The sequence below is a fragment of the Ursus arctos genome, unplaced genomic scaffold (assembly GCF_023065955.2).
Source record: "Ursus arctos isolate Adak ecotype North America unplaced genomic scaffold, UrsArc2.0 scaffold_10, whole genome shotgun sequence".
NCBI lineage: Eukaryota > Metazoa > Chordata > Mammalia > Carnivora > Ursidae > Ursus > Ursus arctos.
The window spans coordinates 61,200,449-61,218,677 of record NW_026622764.1 but is presented as its reverse complement, the minus strand read 5'-3'; the positions used below and the strand labels follow the sequence as shown (position 1 = coordinate 61,218,677).

The 18,229-nt window shown below is 39.6% G+C and overlaps 1 protein-coding gene across 2 annotated transcripts in view; it reads left to right on the top strand.

Moving 5' to 3' along the window:
• Positions 1-18,229, top strand: part of FREM2 (FRAS1 related extracellular matrix 2) — a 157,464-nt gene that overhangs the window by 112,181 nt on the left and 27,054 nt on the right. For both annotated transcript variants that reach the window (XM_026493172.4, XM_057308998.1), the window contains exons 7-14: positions 4,823-4,972; positions 6,646-6,855; positions 8,262-8,459; positions 9,240-9,404; positions 9,950-10,132; positions 13,863-13,993; positions 16,015-16,173; positions 17,446-17,749. In XM_026493172.4, the coding sequence (XP_026348957.2) occupies positions 4,823-4,972; positions 6,646-6,855; positions 8,262-8,459; positions 9,240-9,404; positions 9,950-10,132; positions 13,863-13,993; positions 16,015-16,173; positions 17,446-17,749 (1,500 nt within the window). The remainder of the gene's footprint in view (positions 1-4,822; positions 4,973-6,645; positions 6,856-8,261; positions 8,460-9,239; positions 9,405-9,949; positions 10,133-13,862; positions 13,994-16,014; positions 16,174-17,445; positions 17,750-18,229) is intronic.

Genomic DNA, 18,229 nt, shown 5'->3' with positions numbered 1-18,229 from the left:
AGCACAAGTACTTCTACGCAGAAGCCTGGAAGGAGCAGGTGTTACCCCCATGAGGAGGAGGAAAAGAGTGTGCAAAACTATGGGGGTGCTACAGCAAAGCCTGGAAGCAACACTTTGAAGACATTCAAGACACTAGACTGTTGAGCAGAAGGGGGCCTAAAATGAGACCTAAAAGGTAAACTGAGACCAGAAGTTCCAATGTCTTGTAAACCATGTTAAGGAGATTGTGAACAATCTAAGAACCGTGAGAAACACTGACAGGTTTTCTGTAGCTGGATTACCATGATGAAATTCACTTGGAGGGATGTCGTCTTTGGTTAAGAGCCTGGTTAAGTGGCTGTGGGGGGGATTAAAATGGCCGGTGTGTTGGCTGAATTTAGGGAAGTGGCACTTGACCCCAGAGAAACCAGGAGCAGGCAGTGGAGGAGACTCTCCTGACTCTGGAAGAAGTTTGCCGCGAGGCGCGCAGGGCTGAGTAGGCAGCTAGTTCTCAAGGTCCAGAGCTCAGAAGAGAGACCTGAGTTGGAAATAATTTAGGGAGGTTTCTTTGTATTATTTTCAGCACTAAGCCGAAAGACAGCATGAATGCGCTTGCATTTTGTTCCATTCTAAGCAAACATGTTAGTTAGGACTACAAAGCTTCCTTGACTGATGGTCCGCGTACTCGTGAGTAAATAAGATTTGGCTCCAGGTAGCAATTACTTCTGGCACCTATTTCTTTCATCTCATGAGACACAATGTAATTGTAAACATCAATCTAGACACCATAGACTTAGCAAGCAAAAAAAAGTTTACTTTCTCCCTGTGGGGAAAAACTTAAGTTATTTTCCCTTTGTCTTTGTTGCGGGTGTGTGTCTTACGTGGCTTGCCAAGCCTCCTCATCAACCACATTTGTAAGAAACAGACAGGATCCTATCCCTGCTGTTGGTGGGGAAAGTAGCCCCAACCCAGAAAAGCACGTTAATTTTTGTAAGTGTGTAAATTCTTTACAAGCGTGTTATTGTTTAATGAACTAACATAGACTCTTCTGTAGTCAATACCTTCATCTGTGCCCTTTACTTAGAAGAGGAACACCACAAAGGATACAGAGAAAAGTTTGGCTTCCCTTATAAATTTCACTAAGCTAAATTAAAGCCTCCCTTGCACCGCTCACACACACACTCTTTGGGCATAACTTACCTTTCCTCTGCAGAGGGAGTAAAGGTGCGTTCTGGAGTGTCATTAATGGGTCCTGGAGTGGTGAGAAAGAACTGTTTTATGCTATTTTGTGGCGCAGACTGTAGGATACATGGCTTTATTAGATTCTTCTCTCATTCCAGGTCACAATATCAGCCACTGACTGTGTTCTCCATTAAGACTATGAACTTACACAGCACAGCGCCTAGTCGAGATCTGATTACAGAATAAATAGGCTTTTTCTAAAGTACCTGAAGTTGTAACGTGGATCTTTACAAAACTAACAGACAAAGGTCTGCAGTGAACTTTTAAGAGAAACCAAGCTCCTAGACAAAAACAAACATGTTGCCGAAGAAAGGGGAGTTAAAATCTTGCTCATGAATTATAGTAATTTCCCAGAACAAGCAATTCTTCTGGATTCTGCGTAGGTATCCTTCAGCTGTTGGCAGTCTTGGTTTATTTATCCTTTGCTTCCTTTCACTTGCTTATTACCTACGCATTAAAATGTTCCCGGAACATCTTGCCATTTATCCTGAGTGATTATAACTCAATTCACTGCTTGAAGGATTTTTAACTCATTTATATTACATGAGATCCTGTCCAAATGGTAACAATTATAAACAATATTTAAGTTGTAGAAATTTTTGACGAGGTATTGAGAAATTGAAATAATAATAAATGATGACGATTTTCAGTGCTCGGTCAACCACACTGAACAGATAGAGCGGTACTAATGTCTAGCCACTTATTTTTATTCATATCCTAAGAAGCTAGGCAGTTAAAAAGAATTGTTTTCTTATAAAAACTATTGAATTGTGTTATAAGCTTATCATATTAATCACTCTATACATTCACTGCAATGATTACAACTGATTAATAGGTCGATTTTCCAATTGTCTTCAGTGAAGCATAGGAAGGAGAGGAATCACATAAATCTTCCTATTTCCAACAAATTAATTTTAAGAAAATAAATATCTGCTCTAATGCCTTCTATTGGTTGCTGCAGTAAAATTGAGAGGTTTAGGATTAAAACATTTTTCCATTTCCCCTCTTTCTTTCTTCTGCTGGAGGTAATAGCATACTATACAATAGACAATTATGATAATACTGTTTATATCAATTTGCATAAATCATATTATTTATTGCACTGTTACATGTGCCAGACCCTCTCATCTCTCTCTTCTTTTCTCTCTCTCCTCCTCTGCTACACACACCACACACCCCACACACCCTACACACACATCCCCCACATACCACACACTACACACACAAACACACACAGACACCCCCCACACACCTATTAAGCTATATGTGTCAGACACACAATTCATGTTCTACTGTGGTAACTATTATCATTACTCTTTATGCTGATTGACAAGTTGGATAATTTCCAGAGTACTGCATAGGACTTTATAAATTTTCCCTTATATGAACTACCCATTGAGCTATAACATAAAAAAATACTCGACGCATTGTTGACAAAAGGAGTCTGAACACACACACGTTTTGCATCAGTTTGTCTCTGAGAGCCCATTCGGTGTTTAACAGTCATATTCCCTTACATGATTTAATCCGTCCCACTCCTATGTATCTGTGAGGAGGAGGGAGATGGGAAGATAGGAGGTGCTGTTATTACCTAGGTCCCCCCCTCCCCGTAAAACCTCTCAGTTTTACTTCATGGCTGTCTCCCATAACTCAGGACCTAATTTGTATGACGATATGGTTTGCCAGCAGCGTGAAGAGACAGGGATCACTTTGGATGCCAATGATCAGGCCTCCGTAGTAATGTTAAAAGCCTTTGAAAACACGTACAGATGTGCCTGGTTTGGCCATCTGGTCAGAATAAGCATTTTCAGAGTTCTGCCTTCACCTTTGCCCCCTGCGTAGGTGTGAGAAATGTGAGGAATTTATTGGCTTCTATTTGAGGTCTGCCTTGACTAAGGTCAATGAGCTGACACCTTCATGTGTACACACACACTCACTTGCCCCAACACCGTCCAAGCTGAAAGGATGAGAAGGAGGCGAAGTATGCCCTGGGCAGATTTGTCACCCTGTGAACCAAAATATGCAAACAAAATTTCCAAGGTGGTTTTTGTATTGTTCAAGAGTTCAGGGGAACTTCATGCTTTTTATTATGCCCCCCCCACATGAAAAAACAAAACGTAATTTTCTAGTTTTAATAAAGGTAATTTATGTGGGTCAGAAAATAAAGAATTTATGCTCAATTTATTTTTTTTTAAAGATTTTATTTATTTATTTGACAGAGACAGCCAGCGAGAGAGGGAACACAAGCAGGGGGAGTGGGAGAGGAAGAAGCAGGCTCCTAGCGGAGGAGCCTGATGTGGGGCTCGATCCTAGAATGCTGGGATCACACCCTGAGCCGAAGGCAGACGCTTAACCGCTGCACCACCCAGGCGCCCCTATGCTCAATTTAAATAGCGCATGAAATAGATTGCTTTTGTTGTAAGCCATGACTGTAGGGTTTTGCTTGATTTTTGTGTGTCTAGATGCTCTGCGACATGATGGTCATCTCTTTAAGGGTCTTGTGTTTTAAGAACATTGATGAACTATATGACCTTCGAGACTCAGTCCTTTTGAGTCTTGTGAAACCAGACGGAGATGACTAAAGTGTCTCAAGTCAAAGGGCGAGCATTCTGTGTCTATACTCAATATATCTTTGTCAAGGTTTGTTTATAAAATTAACTCAGAGTGGGTAAAAATACACCCTCTATATTATTTCTACACTTTCTTATGGCCTATAAATATTTCAAAGTAAGCTTTTTTATAAGTCAGCTCACGAATTATCTCTCCGTGTCCCTCATTATTTGGCTAACTGCTACCCCTGTGACTTTTGGCAGCTGTCTCACAAGATAAACCCTCAGTCACAGGAGGAATCAGAGAGTGATGATGATTGGATCAATTCATCACCAATACCGGAGAAAGAGTCTCCAAAGCATGTGTCCTACCTTCATGACCTAAGTCACATCATTTTCATACATGTTTAAGACAATCCCTTGATAGGAGCTTATTTCTCCAGTGGAATCTCAGTTGGTATAAGGCACCCCCAAAACTCTACAGGTAACCTACAGTCATGTCCGGGTCTTCCCTAAAGTCTTCAGGACTGGTAATCATATATATGTAGTCTAGTTATGCCAAGAGGTGCTAATTCTGCAGTGGTGATTATAGACCCAAATACGCTGGATTAAGGCCACATGTAATGGTCCAGAAAATGTCATCATGCGACTAGTCTCCAGTGATGATACAATGAACAGTCGGACCAAACTTACCACAGTTCAGCCTGTGTGTTTTGTTGCCTTTGGGGGAGTATGTTACCAGCTAAACTGAACAGGAAGTACATTTAGAGCCACTTATAATCCCACAGATGCGGGACAGAGTAACTCAAGCCTCAAGATGAGAATGTTCCATGAGGCACTTAACCATAGTATTTTTGGTTTTCAGCAGAGGGCTTTTGACCTGAAAACTATATAAATCTACAGATAAAAGGGTTGTTATCTTATTGAAAGGAAAAAATATGATAGAAGGGAGTCAGTAAAAGGAAGCTAACTCTTCTCTGGAATTCCGCCAGTCAGGCTTGATGTGGGGGGAAAAAAAATTAACCACCAGGGCGCTGTTTCCTTCTTCCCAGAACCTGTCTTCTACTTCGGCGAGGTCGAGTACCCTGTGGACGAGAGCGCTGGCTACGTGGAGGTGCGGGTGTGGAGAACAGGCACCGACCTGTCCAGGTCCTCCAGTGTCACCGTGAGATCGAGGAAAACAGATCCTCCCTCTGCTGACGGTGAGCCGTTTCCTGTGGCAGATCTTCTGATTGTTCTCCTGGGTTCGACTCACCTTGACGCAAAATAAAGCTAACCTGTTTCACGCCCATGAAGGCAGTCTGGATGAGCAGAACTTTTTCTGAAATTAGCATCATGTCGTAGATAGGTCTAGGCTCTATGTATTACGGTGAGAAAATACATTGAAAAGCCACAAATTGGAGGCTACGTTGCAAACATGTGAGTCAGTGACCCTAAATTCTAAGGCCTGTATTTGCATGAATTTGGTTCTCTACTCTTGGCAAACCTAACATGGTTGACTATTATGGCATCGGTATGCACGAGAATGATTATGCTGGCCCCCCTCACAGAACTCTTATGACGTGTGAGTGTCATGCAGATATGCATCTCCAACTTGGTTCAACCCTCCTCATTTTAACCAGATGTCCTCATTAATACTTCAGATCCAAAGGTGTTTTCCACACGTCATTATGTAAGCTACCTTAGCGGGACACACTTGCCTTTTATTCTGGAGTTTACACCTCCAAAGAGTTGATCATAAAGTTTAGGGTAAACGTAGGAAGAGAAATTTCCTTTTTTTTCTTCTAAATTGCCAGCAGTGCAGACTTTCTTTCTTATGTGCACACACACATCATATGCACATCACACACTCGTCACACAAAGCCAGCAGGGACAATACCATGTAGTGGAGCCAGCATAATGCTTTGCATGAAGTAAGTGTCCAGTAAGCATTTGATTCACCGAATTAGTTATTTTTTAAGAAAAAATTCAAATCTGAGAAAGAGAGAGAGGTGAGAATAAAGATGAAGAAGCAGAGGAAAGGAAAAATACAAGAAGAACCACAAAGAGATTCAGATAGAGATTTTAAAAAATGAATTAAGGTCAGATACACTCATAGATGTGTATTCAGAAGTGAAGAGAATATATATAAAATGAGGGTTAGAAGAACAGAAGGTATGAAAACAAAGAAGCAATAATATCAAACCCTTGTCACCCACTCCCAGTCTTTATGAATATGGTGCCTAAAGATTGACAGTTTTGTTTGTGACTACTTTAGACATAAATGGAGGTGCCAACACTAGGTTTGCACCCCAGGGTCTGAAAAAATAAGCCAAAAATCAAATATGTCTTTGAGAATAAAGGATTGCTCTCTTTGCCTAGGGTGAGTGTAGGCGGAGCGTGTGGGACAAAAGCTTATACCTGAAATGTGTTTCTTTAGCCAACAGGTAAACACACACCCAAATAGGATATTCTCTGTAGCTTTGGAAAATAAATACAGGTATTTAACTGATGTTAACAAAATTTAAATGTATGTATTTCATAGGTGATTTATGATAATCACATATATGATTGATGTGCTGATTATTTCAGACCTAATTTTTATTAGCTCCATTCAAGAATTCCAAAATAAAGATAGAGGGATTATATAATTAAAGCCAAAATAACTCACTAGACATAAATAAAATAAAGTTCAGAACCTGACCTTTGTTCTACCATCTCGAAAACCAATATGATACTAATCCTTTACATTTCATTAAATGTATTTTTCTGTGATGTTATACTGATCTCTCTGGTTTTTTTTAAGAATCATAAATAGATCTACATAATCTGCTTCTCATAATTTTGTTTAGTTTAGTCAGTCCCCAACTGAAAAATTCTTTTGTTATGCGTATAGCTGGAACGGACTATGTGGGAATCAGTCGGAATTTAGATTTTGCACCTGGAGTCAACATGCAGACTGTTCGTGTTATCATCCTGGATGACCTTGGGCAACCGATGCTGGAGGGAATTGAGAAATTTGAACTGGTGCTTCGGATGCCTATGAATGCTGCCCTCGGCGAGCCCAGCAAAGCCACAGTGTCCATAAATGATTCTGTCTCCGATTGTGAGTGTTTATTAATTGACAATGATAAGTAAAATGGTAAGCTAGAGTTTATATACACATTAGGCAAAATGACGAACTGGGGTTTATATACATGTAAAAGTTTGCTAGGGCTGCCATAACAAAGTCCTATGGACTCAGAAATTCCTTGTCTCACAGTGCTGGAGGCTAGAAGTCCAAAATCAGGGTGTCAGCAGGGTTGGTTCCTTCCTGTGGGAAGGATCTATTCTACGCCTCTTCTTTGGCTTGTAGATACCTATCTTGTCCCTATGTGTCTTTATATCTTCTATGTGTGTCACTGTGTCTAAATTTCCCCTATTTCTAAAGACAGCAGTTATATTAATTAGGACCCATTCTAATGACCTCGTTTTTACTTGATTACCTCAATTAAGACCATAGCCTCAAATAAGGTCACATTTTCAGGTTGTGGGGGTTAGGACTTTAACCTATAAATTTAGAGGGGAAGCAGTTCAACCCATAATAATACCTTGTCTGACCCTGTCTTCTTTTCTCCTTCTGACCATTTTACTAAATTAGGCAGTCTCAGAAGAAAACTTTTAGTCTTCCTTTCAAATTAAATTTTAAAAAAGTGAGATTGCCAGCAATATCTTGATTGTGTCTCAAGAGTTCCCTCACCATAGATAGGTGGAACCACATGTAATGGTCTTTTTCCACTTCTCAGCACAAGACTTTCTGTCATCTCCTCACACTCAGACACTCCTGAAATTTCCCTAATAAGGTGCCAAAAACATAGTTCTAAGACAAGCTGATGCTGGACACAGGGTAGGGCTCTCTGACACATCCTCAGAAGGAATTCTGAAAAATTTTCAACCATGATGATCTTGACATTGCTTGGGAGAGCGTAACCTATTGTTAATGAGACCTATATTTAATTTACCCATCATCAGCATCACTTAAATATATACAGAATATTCATTGTCAAAAATATCTTTTATATACATTTATATATATAAAATACTATATTCATTATCAATTTTTCTAACACGGTCTGGGTAAACTACGCTTCTAATTGTGTGCACAATATTGAGTGTTTTTTGGAAATAATTCAGAAATTATTCAGAAATTTCAAAAATTCTGAAAAGCTCATGATTAAGCAACACATATAGATACGGATATCTTAAAGTCTCTGGTTTTATCTACTTTTTAGCATTTTACGCATCTGCCTACTCCGTGAAATAGGCAGAGCAGAATTTCAAAGATAAGAAAATCAAAACAATTTATTTAAGTGATTTGCTTAAGGCCAAAACATTGTCAAGTGACTGGATGGAAACTGGAATCCAATTCTCACTTTTGTTCCATTACTCTTTCCACTAAACCTTGCTTCAGAAATGCCTTTTCCTTAAGGAAATTTCTGTTCACCTTGATCCATATATTTGTTTACTTTGCAGTGCCTAAGATGCAGTTCAAAGAGCGCATATATACTGGCAATGAAGACGACGAGCAGATAGTTGCAATGATCCACAGGACTGGAGACGTTCACTACAGGTCTTCGGTGAGATGCTACACACGGCAGGGGTCTGCACAGGTGATGACGGACTTCGAGGAACGTCCAAACACTGATAGCTCCGTCATCACATTTCTCCCTGGTAAGGTGGTGGAGCTTGAAATTTTTATTTGGAATTTGAGGAAGCCAAGTTGTTAATGAGAAATACACATCAGGAAAATACACATTCTTGACCTCAAAAGCTTGTGATGTGGTTTTGTGTGCCCTATGTGATAATAAGGTGAAATAGATTGTAACAGATTGAATCAGTGGCTTTCTGGTGTCTGTATCAATTTATGAATTAGTTTCTGGTGATGTATTGTATTGTTTATTCAAAATGTATTTGGTGGCAAATGTATAGATTTCCTAATGCTGGGAGATAGTGTTCAAATGAGAGAAATACAAGGAAATAGAAATCACACTTTTAATATGAATTCAGAGCCTTAAAATGTTCGATCACTTTGATCCAGCAATTGTACTAGAAACTAGTCCTATGGTCAGATTAACTCTGATCATCCTGTACAAGGTGTATAAATTTGCTTCTTAATCATAATTCTAGAAATTCATACATAAAATTGGTATTTTCTCTTTATCCCTTGTTTTCTAAGATGACCGACAGAACTTAAAAGCAGACACTGAAGAAATTTCCTATACAAATCAGGGCTCTCATTGCATATGTTCAAACATTTAGTCATTCGTTCAGCAAATACTTATTGGAGGCTGATTACACACCAGATACTCTTCTTTACGCTGTCAGTACAGCAGGGAAAAAGATAACATCCTTGCCCGTGATGCTTATGCCCATGTATCCTTTGGGGCCTGGGATGTGATTGGGATGTCATGATGGGACATAACTGATATGCTGTCATTATCATTGCTCCAGGTGAGACAGAAAAGCCTTGTGTCCTTGAGCTGATGGACGACAAACTCTATGAGGAGGTAGAGGAACTCCGCCTGGTTCTTGGCACCCCACAAAGCAACTCCCCCTTTGGGGCTGCAGTTGGAGAACAAAATGAAACTCTGATAAGGATCCAAGATGATGCTGATAGTAAGAAGTTATTTCTTATCCTCACCTGTAAATTAAGAATTGAAACCCATCTATGTTAACATTTTAGGTGGCTCAGAAAATAACCCCCTCTTTCTGACAAGGGTTTTAAAGCAACTGAGAAATAGGAAAAAAGACTAAGACAAATGAGGAATCAAATGAACAATGAAAATTGAAAGTTGATGTTGGAGAATATGCTTTACATCTAATGCTAAATCCCACATGTCCATACCTCCCGTAGGATAGAGGTAGCCGCAGGTCAGCACTTTCTCCCCCCGCCCCCAGGGACCTGCTCCTGCAAGACTTATGGCACATAGAGGCTGCCCGGAGTACATGCTCTCTGGGGCTGCTTAATTCCCAAGGAAGGAACTGGACAATACACACTCAGTTTCTCCTAATCCACTCACCAATATTGATGGGTGAGGGGACAGAGAGAAGCCAGGAGTGTAATACTAATTAAACTCCACACATATGGAAAGAAACATTAGAAATGAAGAAAAAAGCATTTCCTTTACATTTTAATTTGTCCATGTTTCCCACAATTTTAGAGACTGTTATTAAATTTGGAGAAACCAAATTTAGCGTCCGTGAACCCAAAGAACCGGGACAGTCCGTGGTTGTAAAAATACCAGTGATTCGCCAAGGAGATACTTCAAAAGTTTCCATCGTGCGAGTCCACACCAAGGATGGCTCTGCCACCTCTGGAGAAGACTATCACCCTGTGTCAGAAGGTATGGGGGTTTCCAGGACCTGCCCCCAGGTGGGTGGTGCTCACACTCTATATTGGCCCTGGTGCCCTTGAGAAAAAGAAGAGAATACCCAACTGAAATAAAATTAGACCTACTCCTTTACATTAATCTGCGTCAGAAAAATAATGGCAGTAGAATTTAGTTCCAAAATTTTCCTTTTTGACTTACAGGGCTTATGCATGAGGACCTAGGGAAATTTTAAGAACATAGATGACCTTACGTTCTGAGTCTACTTTAACTTTTAATAGGTTTTACCTTCATTATGGTAATCAGATACTAAATATCTATTCTAGAATATTCTAGTACACTGAAAATATGCATGGTAGCTGATATAGTTTTTTAGTTTATAGAACACCAACGATCTAAAACTTAAAGGTAGAAAATTTTGTGTTAATGGAGGGCAGTAAAAGGCTGCCAACCAAACCATTTGGAATGCCAACCAAAAAGACCATGAATTTTCCGGGCCTTAGGATTTCATTATGGATGCTTTTCATCTACCCCCCCTCCTCCTTCTAATTTTTGGACCATTTCACCATTTATTTTTATGAGTAATTAATACAAATCAGCTCTTCTCTGTCTCTTTATCAATTATTTGCTGACAGAATAGATGTAAATTGATGTGCAAAGTTCAGTTTATAAATTACGTAGAGTTCTACTTATCCACTTTGTTTCTAGTTTCCTACTTCTTACTACCAACAATCTTTAGTTCTTGATCATAAAGCTTCAGGCATTCATCTTGATCTTGTAACTTGTGAAAAAAAAAAGTTTAGAAAGTGAAGGGTAGGTTTTACTGAGTCCATAATAAAGTTGATGAGGCAGTAGGAAAAAAAAGCATCTTCTGCAAAGAAGTTGTTCTCTTTGCCTCTATGGTAAAAAGTTTGACTACTGTAGAGCTTCAAAGTTATCCTCAGATTATTCTCCATGCAGAGAATGATAATGTATTTGAAATAAATCACATACAACCCAGAAGGAGAGGAAAAACACTGATTAGCTACTAAATCAGAAAAATCTAAAATAAGTCTTTCTATAATGAGCAAGAGCAGATTTTACATGAAGGAAACATCTTCTAAAGCTGGGTAAGATGACCTTTAACAGAAAATGTTTTTCTTAGACACAAAATAATTCTTTTTGCTGAAGCATAAAAATTATACCTCTGTGATCAACTGACCTATGAAGTCAGAAAAAAGGTTAAATGACAGTAAATCAGCTTGTGTCTCTTTTATCCCATAAATGTAAACATGCTATTTATAATGCTTATGATAAAAATTTAATCTCTTCTGACCCATATTCTAATTTCTCCCTTATGGTCAAAATTGAGGTCAGTCCCTTACAAATAAACAGAAATAATAAAGATAGAAGAAAACTTGAGACATTTTTTTGTGCTAGAAATATCTAAAGTGACAGATAAAGACTAAAGTAATTGAGGAAACTTAACCATCTATCATCTAGCATGTGTACTGTAAGATACACCAAATTTAATATTTAAGGGGCGCCTGGGTGGCACAGTCTATGAGCATCGAGCATCTGACTCTTGGTTTCGGCTCAGGTCATGATCTCAGGGTCCTGGGATCAAGCCCCACATTGGGCTCCTCGCTCTGTGGGGTGTCTCCTTGTCACCCTGCCCCCACTCATGCTCTCGCTCGAGATCTCGCCTCTCTCTCAAATACATAAATAAAATCTTAAATAAATAAGTGAATAAATAAATATTTAAAATAGATACTTCAGCTTTTCACTTCTTAGAAATTGGGTTTCTAGAGCGCCAGGGTGGCTCTGTCGGTTAAGTGTCTGCTTTTGCCTCAGGTCATGATCCCAGGGCCCTGGGATCGAGTCCCACATCCGGCTGCCTGCTCAGAGGGGAGTTTGCTTCTCCCTCTCCCTAGGTCCCTTCCCCTCATTCATTCTCTCTCTCAAATAAATAAAATCTTTTTAAAATATATTTTTAAAAAAAGAAATTGGGTGTCTCTAACTCTGGGGGTTACAAAACTTGAATGCTATTATAGGGCTAAGACAAGCAATGAATGAGGGAAATATGAGGGGAAAATGACAAGATGGGAACATCACTGAACCAGAAATTCCATTCCCTGCTGAGAAAAAGCTTGTACTGTCATAGCCAGCTGAGTTTGGCCAGGCAGGAAGAAAGTACAAAAGAACTTCAAAACACCTGTATTTTTCTATGAAATCCCCAGATACTTTTGGTTTTAGAAACTGATTTTCTTTCTTTCTTCCTTTCTTCCCTTCTTTCTTTCTTCCTTCCTCTTTCTTTCTTTCTTTCTTTCTTTCTTTCTTTCTTTCTTTCCTTCTTTCTTTGAAAGAGAATGCACGAATGGGGAGGAGAGGCAGAGGAAAAGGGAGAGAATGAATCTTAAGCAGGCTCCATGCCCAGGACAGAGCCGAGCGCCGGGCTCAATCTCAGGACCCTGAGATAGTGACCTGAGCCAAGATTGGGAGTCAGACAGTTAACCGACTGAGCCACCCAGGCGCCCCTAGAAACTAATTTTCTAATGAAATGTCACACAACTCAGACCGAACAAAATTGGTGGGCAGGAAATGATCAGCTATTTTCATTCTCTGATACAAGAACCCTTAATTCTCTCAGGGTATGAGAAATCTAAGACTAATAGACTCTAAGAACACGCTAAGGCTAATGTGGAAAATGGCTATATCTAGAAACAGAACTCATTTTAAAGAAGAATCTGGCTTACTCAATTTTAAAGAAAAAAATCCTTTTCATAATTGACAATAAAAAAATAGAAGTAGCAGAAGAAAAACACATTGGAGACACATTTTCTCCTGCCACATTTTAAAAGATTTATAATTTGGAATTATAATGATTGAACTTGAGTTATATCAGAAACAACATCTGCTATCTTCTCTAATTAGAACAATTATGCATTATATTTTTTTATTTCTCTTCTGAGCCAGTTTCTCACAAGGTATAGTCAAACCAACAAAATAGTTTATCCAAGTCTCATGGTATGGGCAGCTGCTGACCTCTGAGTTCAGTAAAATCAGTTAACTTTTAATGTTTTAAGACTTTTGAAATGAATCTTTTAAAAAAAGATTCTCATAATTGAGTTGAATTTTCATGACAATGAAGCGAATTGTTTTAGTGAGGAGGGACAGGATTAAGGGAAGCATACTATTCACATTTATTGAGAAAACGTTTCTAAGTTCCCAAGATTAACATCAAGAGAAAAAAGTCTTTTTAAAATATAACTTGATATAATATTAAAAAGCTCAACAATCTCATATCCACCTTCAATTACCCACATATCCATAATGCAAACGCCATTCACACTTCAAATATCTCCAGCTGTAGTCACTTGACCTGTATCCCGTCGGTTCAGAAATTTTGGAAACGAGAGGCCGGGTTATCTGGTTATGCTTCAGTATTAGAACTGTTGCTCTGTTCCACAGCTCAGTGTTTTTTCAAACTATGGGTCAACACATCGATTTAGTAGCTTCTGATTAGAATTTTCTTCAGATGAAATGGAATAGAATGGAAAATATTCGGATGCAAAGCATAGAGTAAAAATAAGTGATGTTTTTCAAACTCGTGATTCCATTTTATGCACGCACACACACACACACAAGTATACTGGGCCACAGTGTACAACGTTTTCCTCATTGTGAGTCACTGTCAAGAAAGCTTGACAAGAACTGCATGTATGTATATGTAAAAGAATTAAATCTGTGATTTTTGCATTTGTAGAAATTGAGTTTAAGGAGGGAGAAACCCAGCATATTGTTAACATTGAAGTAATCTTCGACGGGATTAGAGAGATGAGAGAGGCCTTCACTGTTCACCTAAAACCCGATGAGAACATGGTAGCAGAGACACAGGTAAGTACTAAGATACGGATATACATTCAGGACCAGCATTTTAATCGGGGAAAATGCATATAAGCATCACGTAGTGTACAACAGAATACTGGGATTTTGTGCAAGCCTTATATAAAGGAGACATGCATAATCCCCCTCTTCACCTCGTAAATAAATTTTGTTCTTATTACTCTTTATTTGAAAAATCACGTGTATAGAAACTCAGGGACTAGAGTCTCTGGGCCCCACGTCAGCCCACTTAGCTTTCCCATTGCAGTTGGCAACCACTGAATTTGAGATTCATTTCCAGAGAAAAAGCATCATCTCGGCACAAAGATGAGACTATGAATTCAGGGCTACTGCTCATTAAAACATACATTTTATTTTATTTTATTTTATTTTATTTTATTTTATTTATTTTTAAAGATTTTATTTATTTGACAGAGAGAGAGAGACAGCCAGCGAGAGAGGGAACACAAGCAGGGGGAGTGGGAGAGGAAGAAGCAGGCTCCCAGTGGAGCAGGGAGCCCGATGCGGGGCTCAATCCCAGGACCCTGGGATCACGCCCTGAGCCGAAGGCAGACACTTAACGACTGAGCCACCCAGGCGTCCAAAACATACATTTTAATCCACAACACAGTTGACTAACCCTCACAATTCCCACCGCTAGTCCTAACTTTATCAACTTGATGTCCAGAGCCTCAGTGACCAGATGCTATGGTCCTAACACTGATGTTCTGTGCTTATTAAATTTATATTGTGTATTCAACCAGATTTTCTTCAAGGTAAGAATGTTCGACAGAATTTTGACCTTTAAACCTTAAATAATTTTTAAAACTAAATAACTTTGGGCACAGATCAATGTTTATAATATCTATGCTTAAATTTATATATATATATATGCACATATATATATATATATGCTTAAAACTCTATTTCTTCTATTATTTGTTTTTCTATTAGTACAAGATCAAATTGGGGAGATTTTTATCCCTAAAGTTTTCTTATCATTTCGTAATCTTCACTACTCGGTGGTATTTCTGCTACAGTGCCTTACTTTTTTTTTTAAGTCATATTTAAAATTCAAGAAGTATGGGCAGAAAACCTTTAACATATATTTTTTATAAGTCTTGATCACATTAAAAATAATTCTTTTAATGTTATTTTTCTGGAGCACTGTATTAAACTCTTTGGGGTGAAAGGAACAGAGATTCATTCAAATCACTTCAAGTGGTAACAGCTTGTTTTACAAATGCAAGTAGATACAGATTTGGAAACTGTGATATGTAAGACATTGGAAGGTTATTCAGGAGCTAAGACAAATTTATCAGCAAGGTGTCTTGGCATCTTACCAATAGATGTTCCTCAACTCTCCTGTCTGAGACTCAGTGTCTCTCTCTGCCCGGGTTTCAGGCTATGCTTCTGGTCTCTGCTCATTTATTTTTTTTTAATTTTTATTTAAATTCAATTTAGTTAACATATAGTGTATTATTAGTTTCAGGAGTAGAATTCGGTGATTCATCAGTTGCATAAAGCACCCAGTGCTCATTACATCAAGTACCCTCCTTAATGGTCTCTGCTCATTGAAAGCCTTGATTTTCACTGGTATCCATGTCAGCATGACTGTGCTGTCACATGACCCCTAGGATCTGCTTTCTCTCAGCCTGTCACTCAGCATTCTTCTCCCTAGCAACTAACTGGCTTCTTCGTGGATCTTCCATGCCATAACCCAAAACAGACTCAGCCACTATCATCACAATTTGGAGAAAAAAATAGAACCCAAATACCTCGTGGGCCAGTGGCCAACCCAGGCTGCGCTGGGCTCATGTACGCTCCCCTGGTGCCATCAGACATGGTCAAGGTGTTGGGGTCACCTAGAACAAGCCACAAAGGGCCTGCCACCCTGCTGGGGCTCTGCAAGTGACAGTTTTCATCATAATGAAGCCAGGGACTTGTCAAGCATCATGGGTATCGTACGGTACAATAGAAGCTCCTAGAGCCAAATATTTCAATAATCACAGATAATTCTCTTTTCCTTGCAGGTGACCAAAGCCATTGTGTACATAGAAGAAATGAACAGCATGGCAGACGTCACTTTTCCTTCTGTCCCTCAAATTGTGTCATTACTGATGTATGATGACACTTCTAGAGCTAAAGATAGTGCGGGTCCCGTGTCTGGCTATCCTGTCGTCTGTATCACAGTGAGTAGGAAATAGACAAAATTGAGAAAAACTGTAAAATAGCTAGTTAAAATAATTACAGATGTTAACCGATATAGCATTGGCTTTGCCATGAAAAAATGAAAGCCGGATTACTACAAGGTATAAGCTTTGAACTTTGGATAGGAAAATATCACATTAATCAAATAAAGCTCCCATTTTTCTTCCTTATCCAACAAAGGTTTATTAACTGATGTGTACACAGTGTGTTATCTCGTGTTATCTCGGGGTCTGCCATTGATAGAAAGATAAATAAGGGTTGAACTCTGCACTCAAGGAACTTAAAAATAAGGAAGAGAAAAATATATAGGAATCAGTCACTCTCCCAGAGGGCAAGATGTGATCATTACCATGAGAATGTCACCAGCCTGCTAGAGCTGCAGCTCCATGTGAGGGGAGGCTTGGGCTGTTCATGTGGACTTTCAACAGTTTAAGATAAGAGTCCGACGAGGGGAGGCCATTCCAGGAAGAAGTGATTACAACACAAGAGACATCTAGGGGAGCTGCATAAAAAATGGTATGTTGTTACTACCTTTTTACTTGGCTCTTCTTGACTTTAAATTCTACATCCCTTGTGAGCAGAACTGGGATGTACTTATTGTTATATAACCACAGCCCTGGTATCATGACCTACGTCGAATAGGCACACCGTAAACGTTCATTGAATTAACAAGGCAGAAATAATAATTTGGTGCCAAGTTACAGAGGTCTTTACATGCGATGTTAAGGACTACTGGCTTCATTGGTGGGGTAGCAAGGGGTTCTTGGGCAGGAGAGCACTGTGAGAAGAGGGGGTGTCACCAGGCAGCAGTGTGTCACTTGACTAGAAAGACCCGAATGAGATGAGAGGTGATGCTGGGAATGGGAAGGAAGGCACCCACTTGAACACTGCAAAAGAAGAATCAGCCAAGGTCACTTTGGAAACAGGGGAGGGGGTGGGCAAGGTGAGAGAGAGGAGGGGAGAGAGAGGAGGGAGGGAGAAGAACAAGAATGATTTGGGATCTCAGAGATTCATGAAAGATGAAGAGAAGAACAAGTTTACACGCATCAAGTTAGAGTGGAAATGTCCAGGAGGCTGTTTGAAATCAGACTCCATCAGTGCTGTCAGGGCTAGAATAGAAATGTGAAGGTTGCATGAATAGTGCGTAGCAATGGAAAAAAAGCATCAGGGACAACACTAGGCTGGAGAGCTAGAGAGTCATAACTTCCGCATTGTTCTGTACTGTGGCCCTGACAGTTATTTGTTTCCCATAGGCTTGCAACCCTAAATACTCAGACTATGACAAAACAGGCTCTATCTGTGCAAGTGAGAACATCAACGACACCTTGACCCGGTACCGGTGGCTAATTAGCGCACCCGCTGGCCCTGATGGCGTCACCAGCCCCATGAGAGAAGTGGACTTTGACACCTTTTTTACATCATCCAAGATGATCACCTTAGATTCCATATACTTCCAGCCTGGCTCCAGGGTGCAGTGTGCGGCCCGCGCTGTGAATGCCAATGGCAATGAGGGCCTGGAGCTGATGAGCTCTATCGTCACCATCGGCAGAGAGGAAGGTAATGCGCTGCCATTTTCACATGAAGACTGATGAGATACCATGGAATATATCAATGTCTGATTTCTGGTTAATTCTTCCAAATGCCCCCATGCATTCTTTAATATTTGTCAAGTACTTAAAAAATGACATCCACTTTTACCAAAATACTCATTAGAAAATAAATATTTGGGGGCTCCTGGGTGGCGCAGTCGTTAAGCATCTGCCTTCGGCTCAGGGCGTGATTCCAGCGTTCTGGGATCGAGCCCCACATCAGGCTTCTCCGCTAGGAGCCTGCTTCTTCCTCTCCCACTCCCCCTGCTTGTGTTCCCTCTCTCACTGGCTGTCTCTCTCTGTCAAATAAATAAATAAAATCTTTAAAAAAAAAAAAAAAGAAAATAAATATTTATTCATTTCACATTTTTTTGATCACGTGTTATAAGCCAGACTTTATGCTTTCTGCTGGCACTCAGAAAAAGGAAGCAAGACTCTTGTTCTCAAG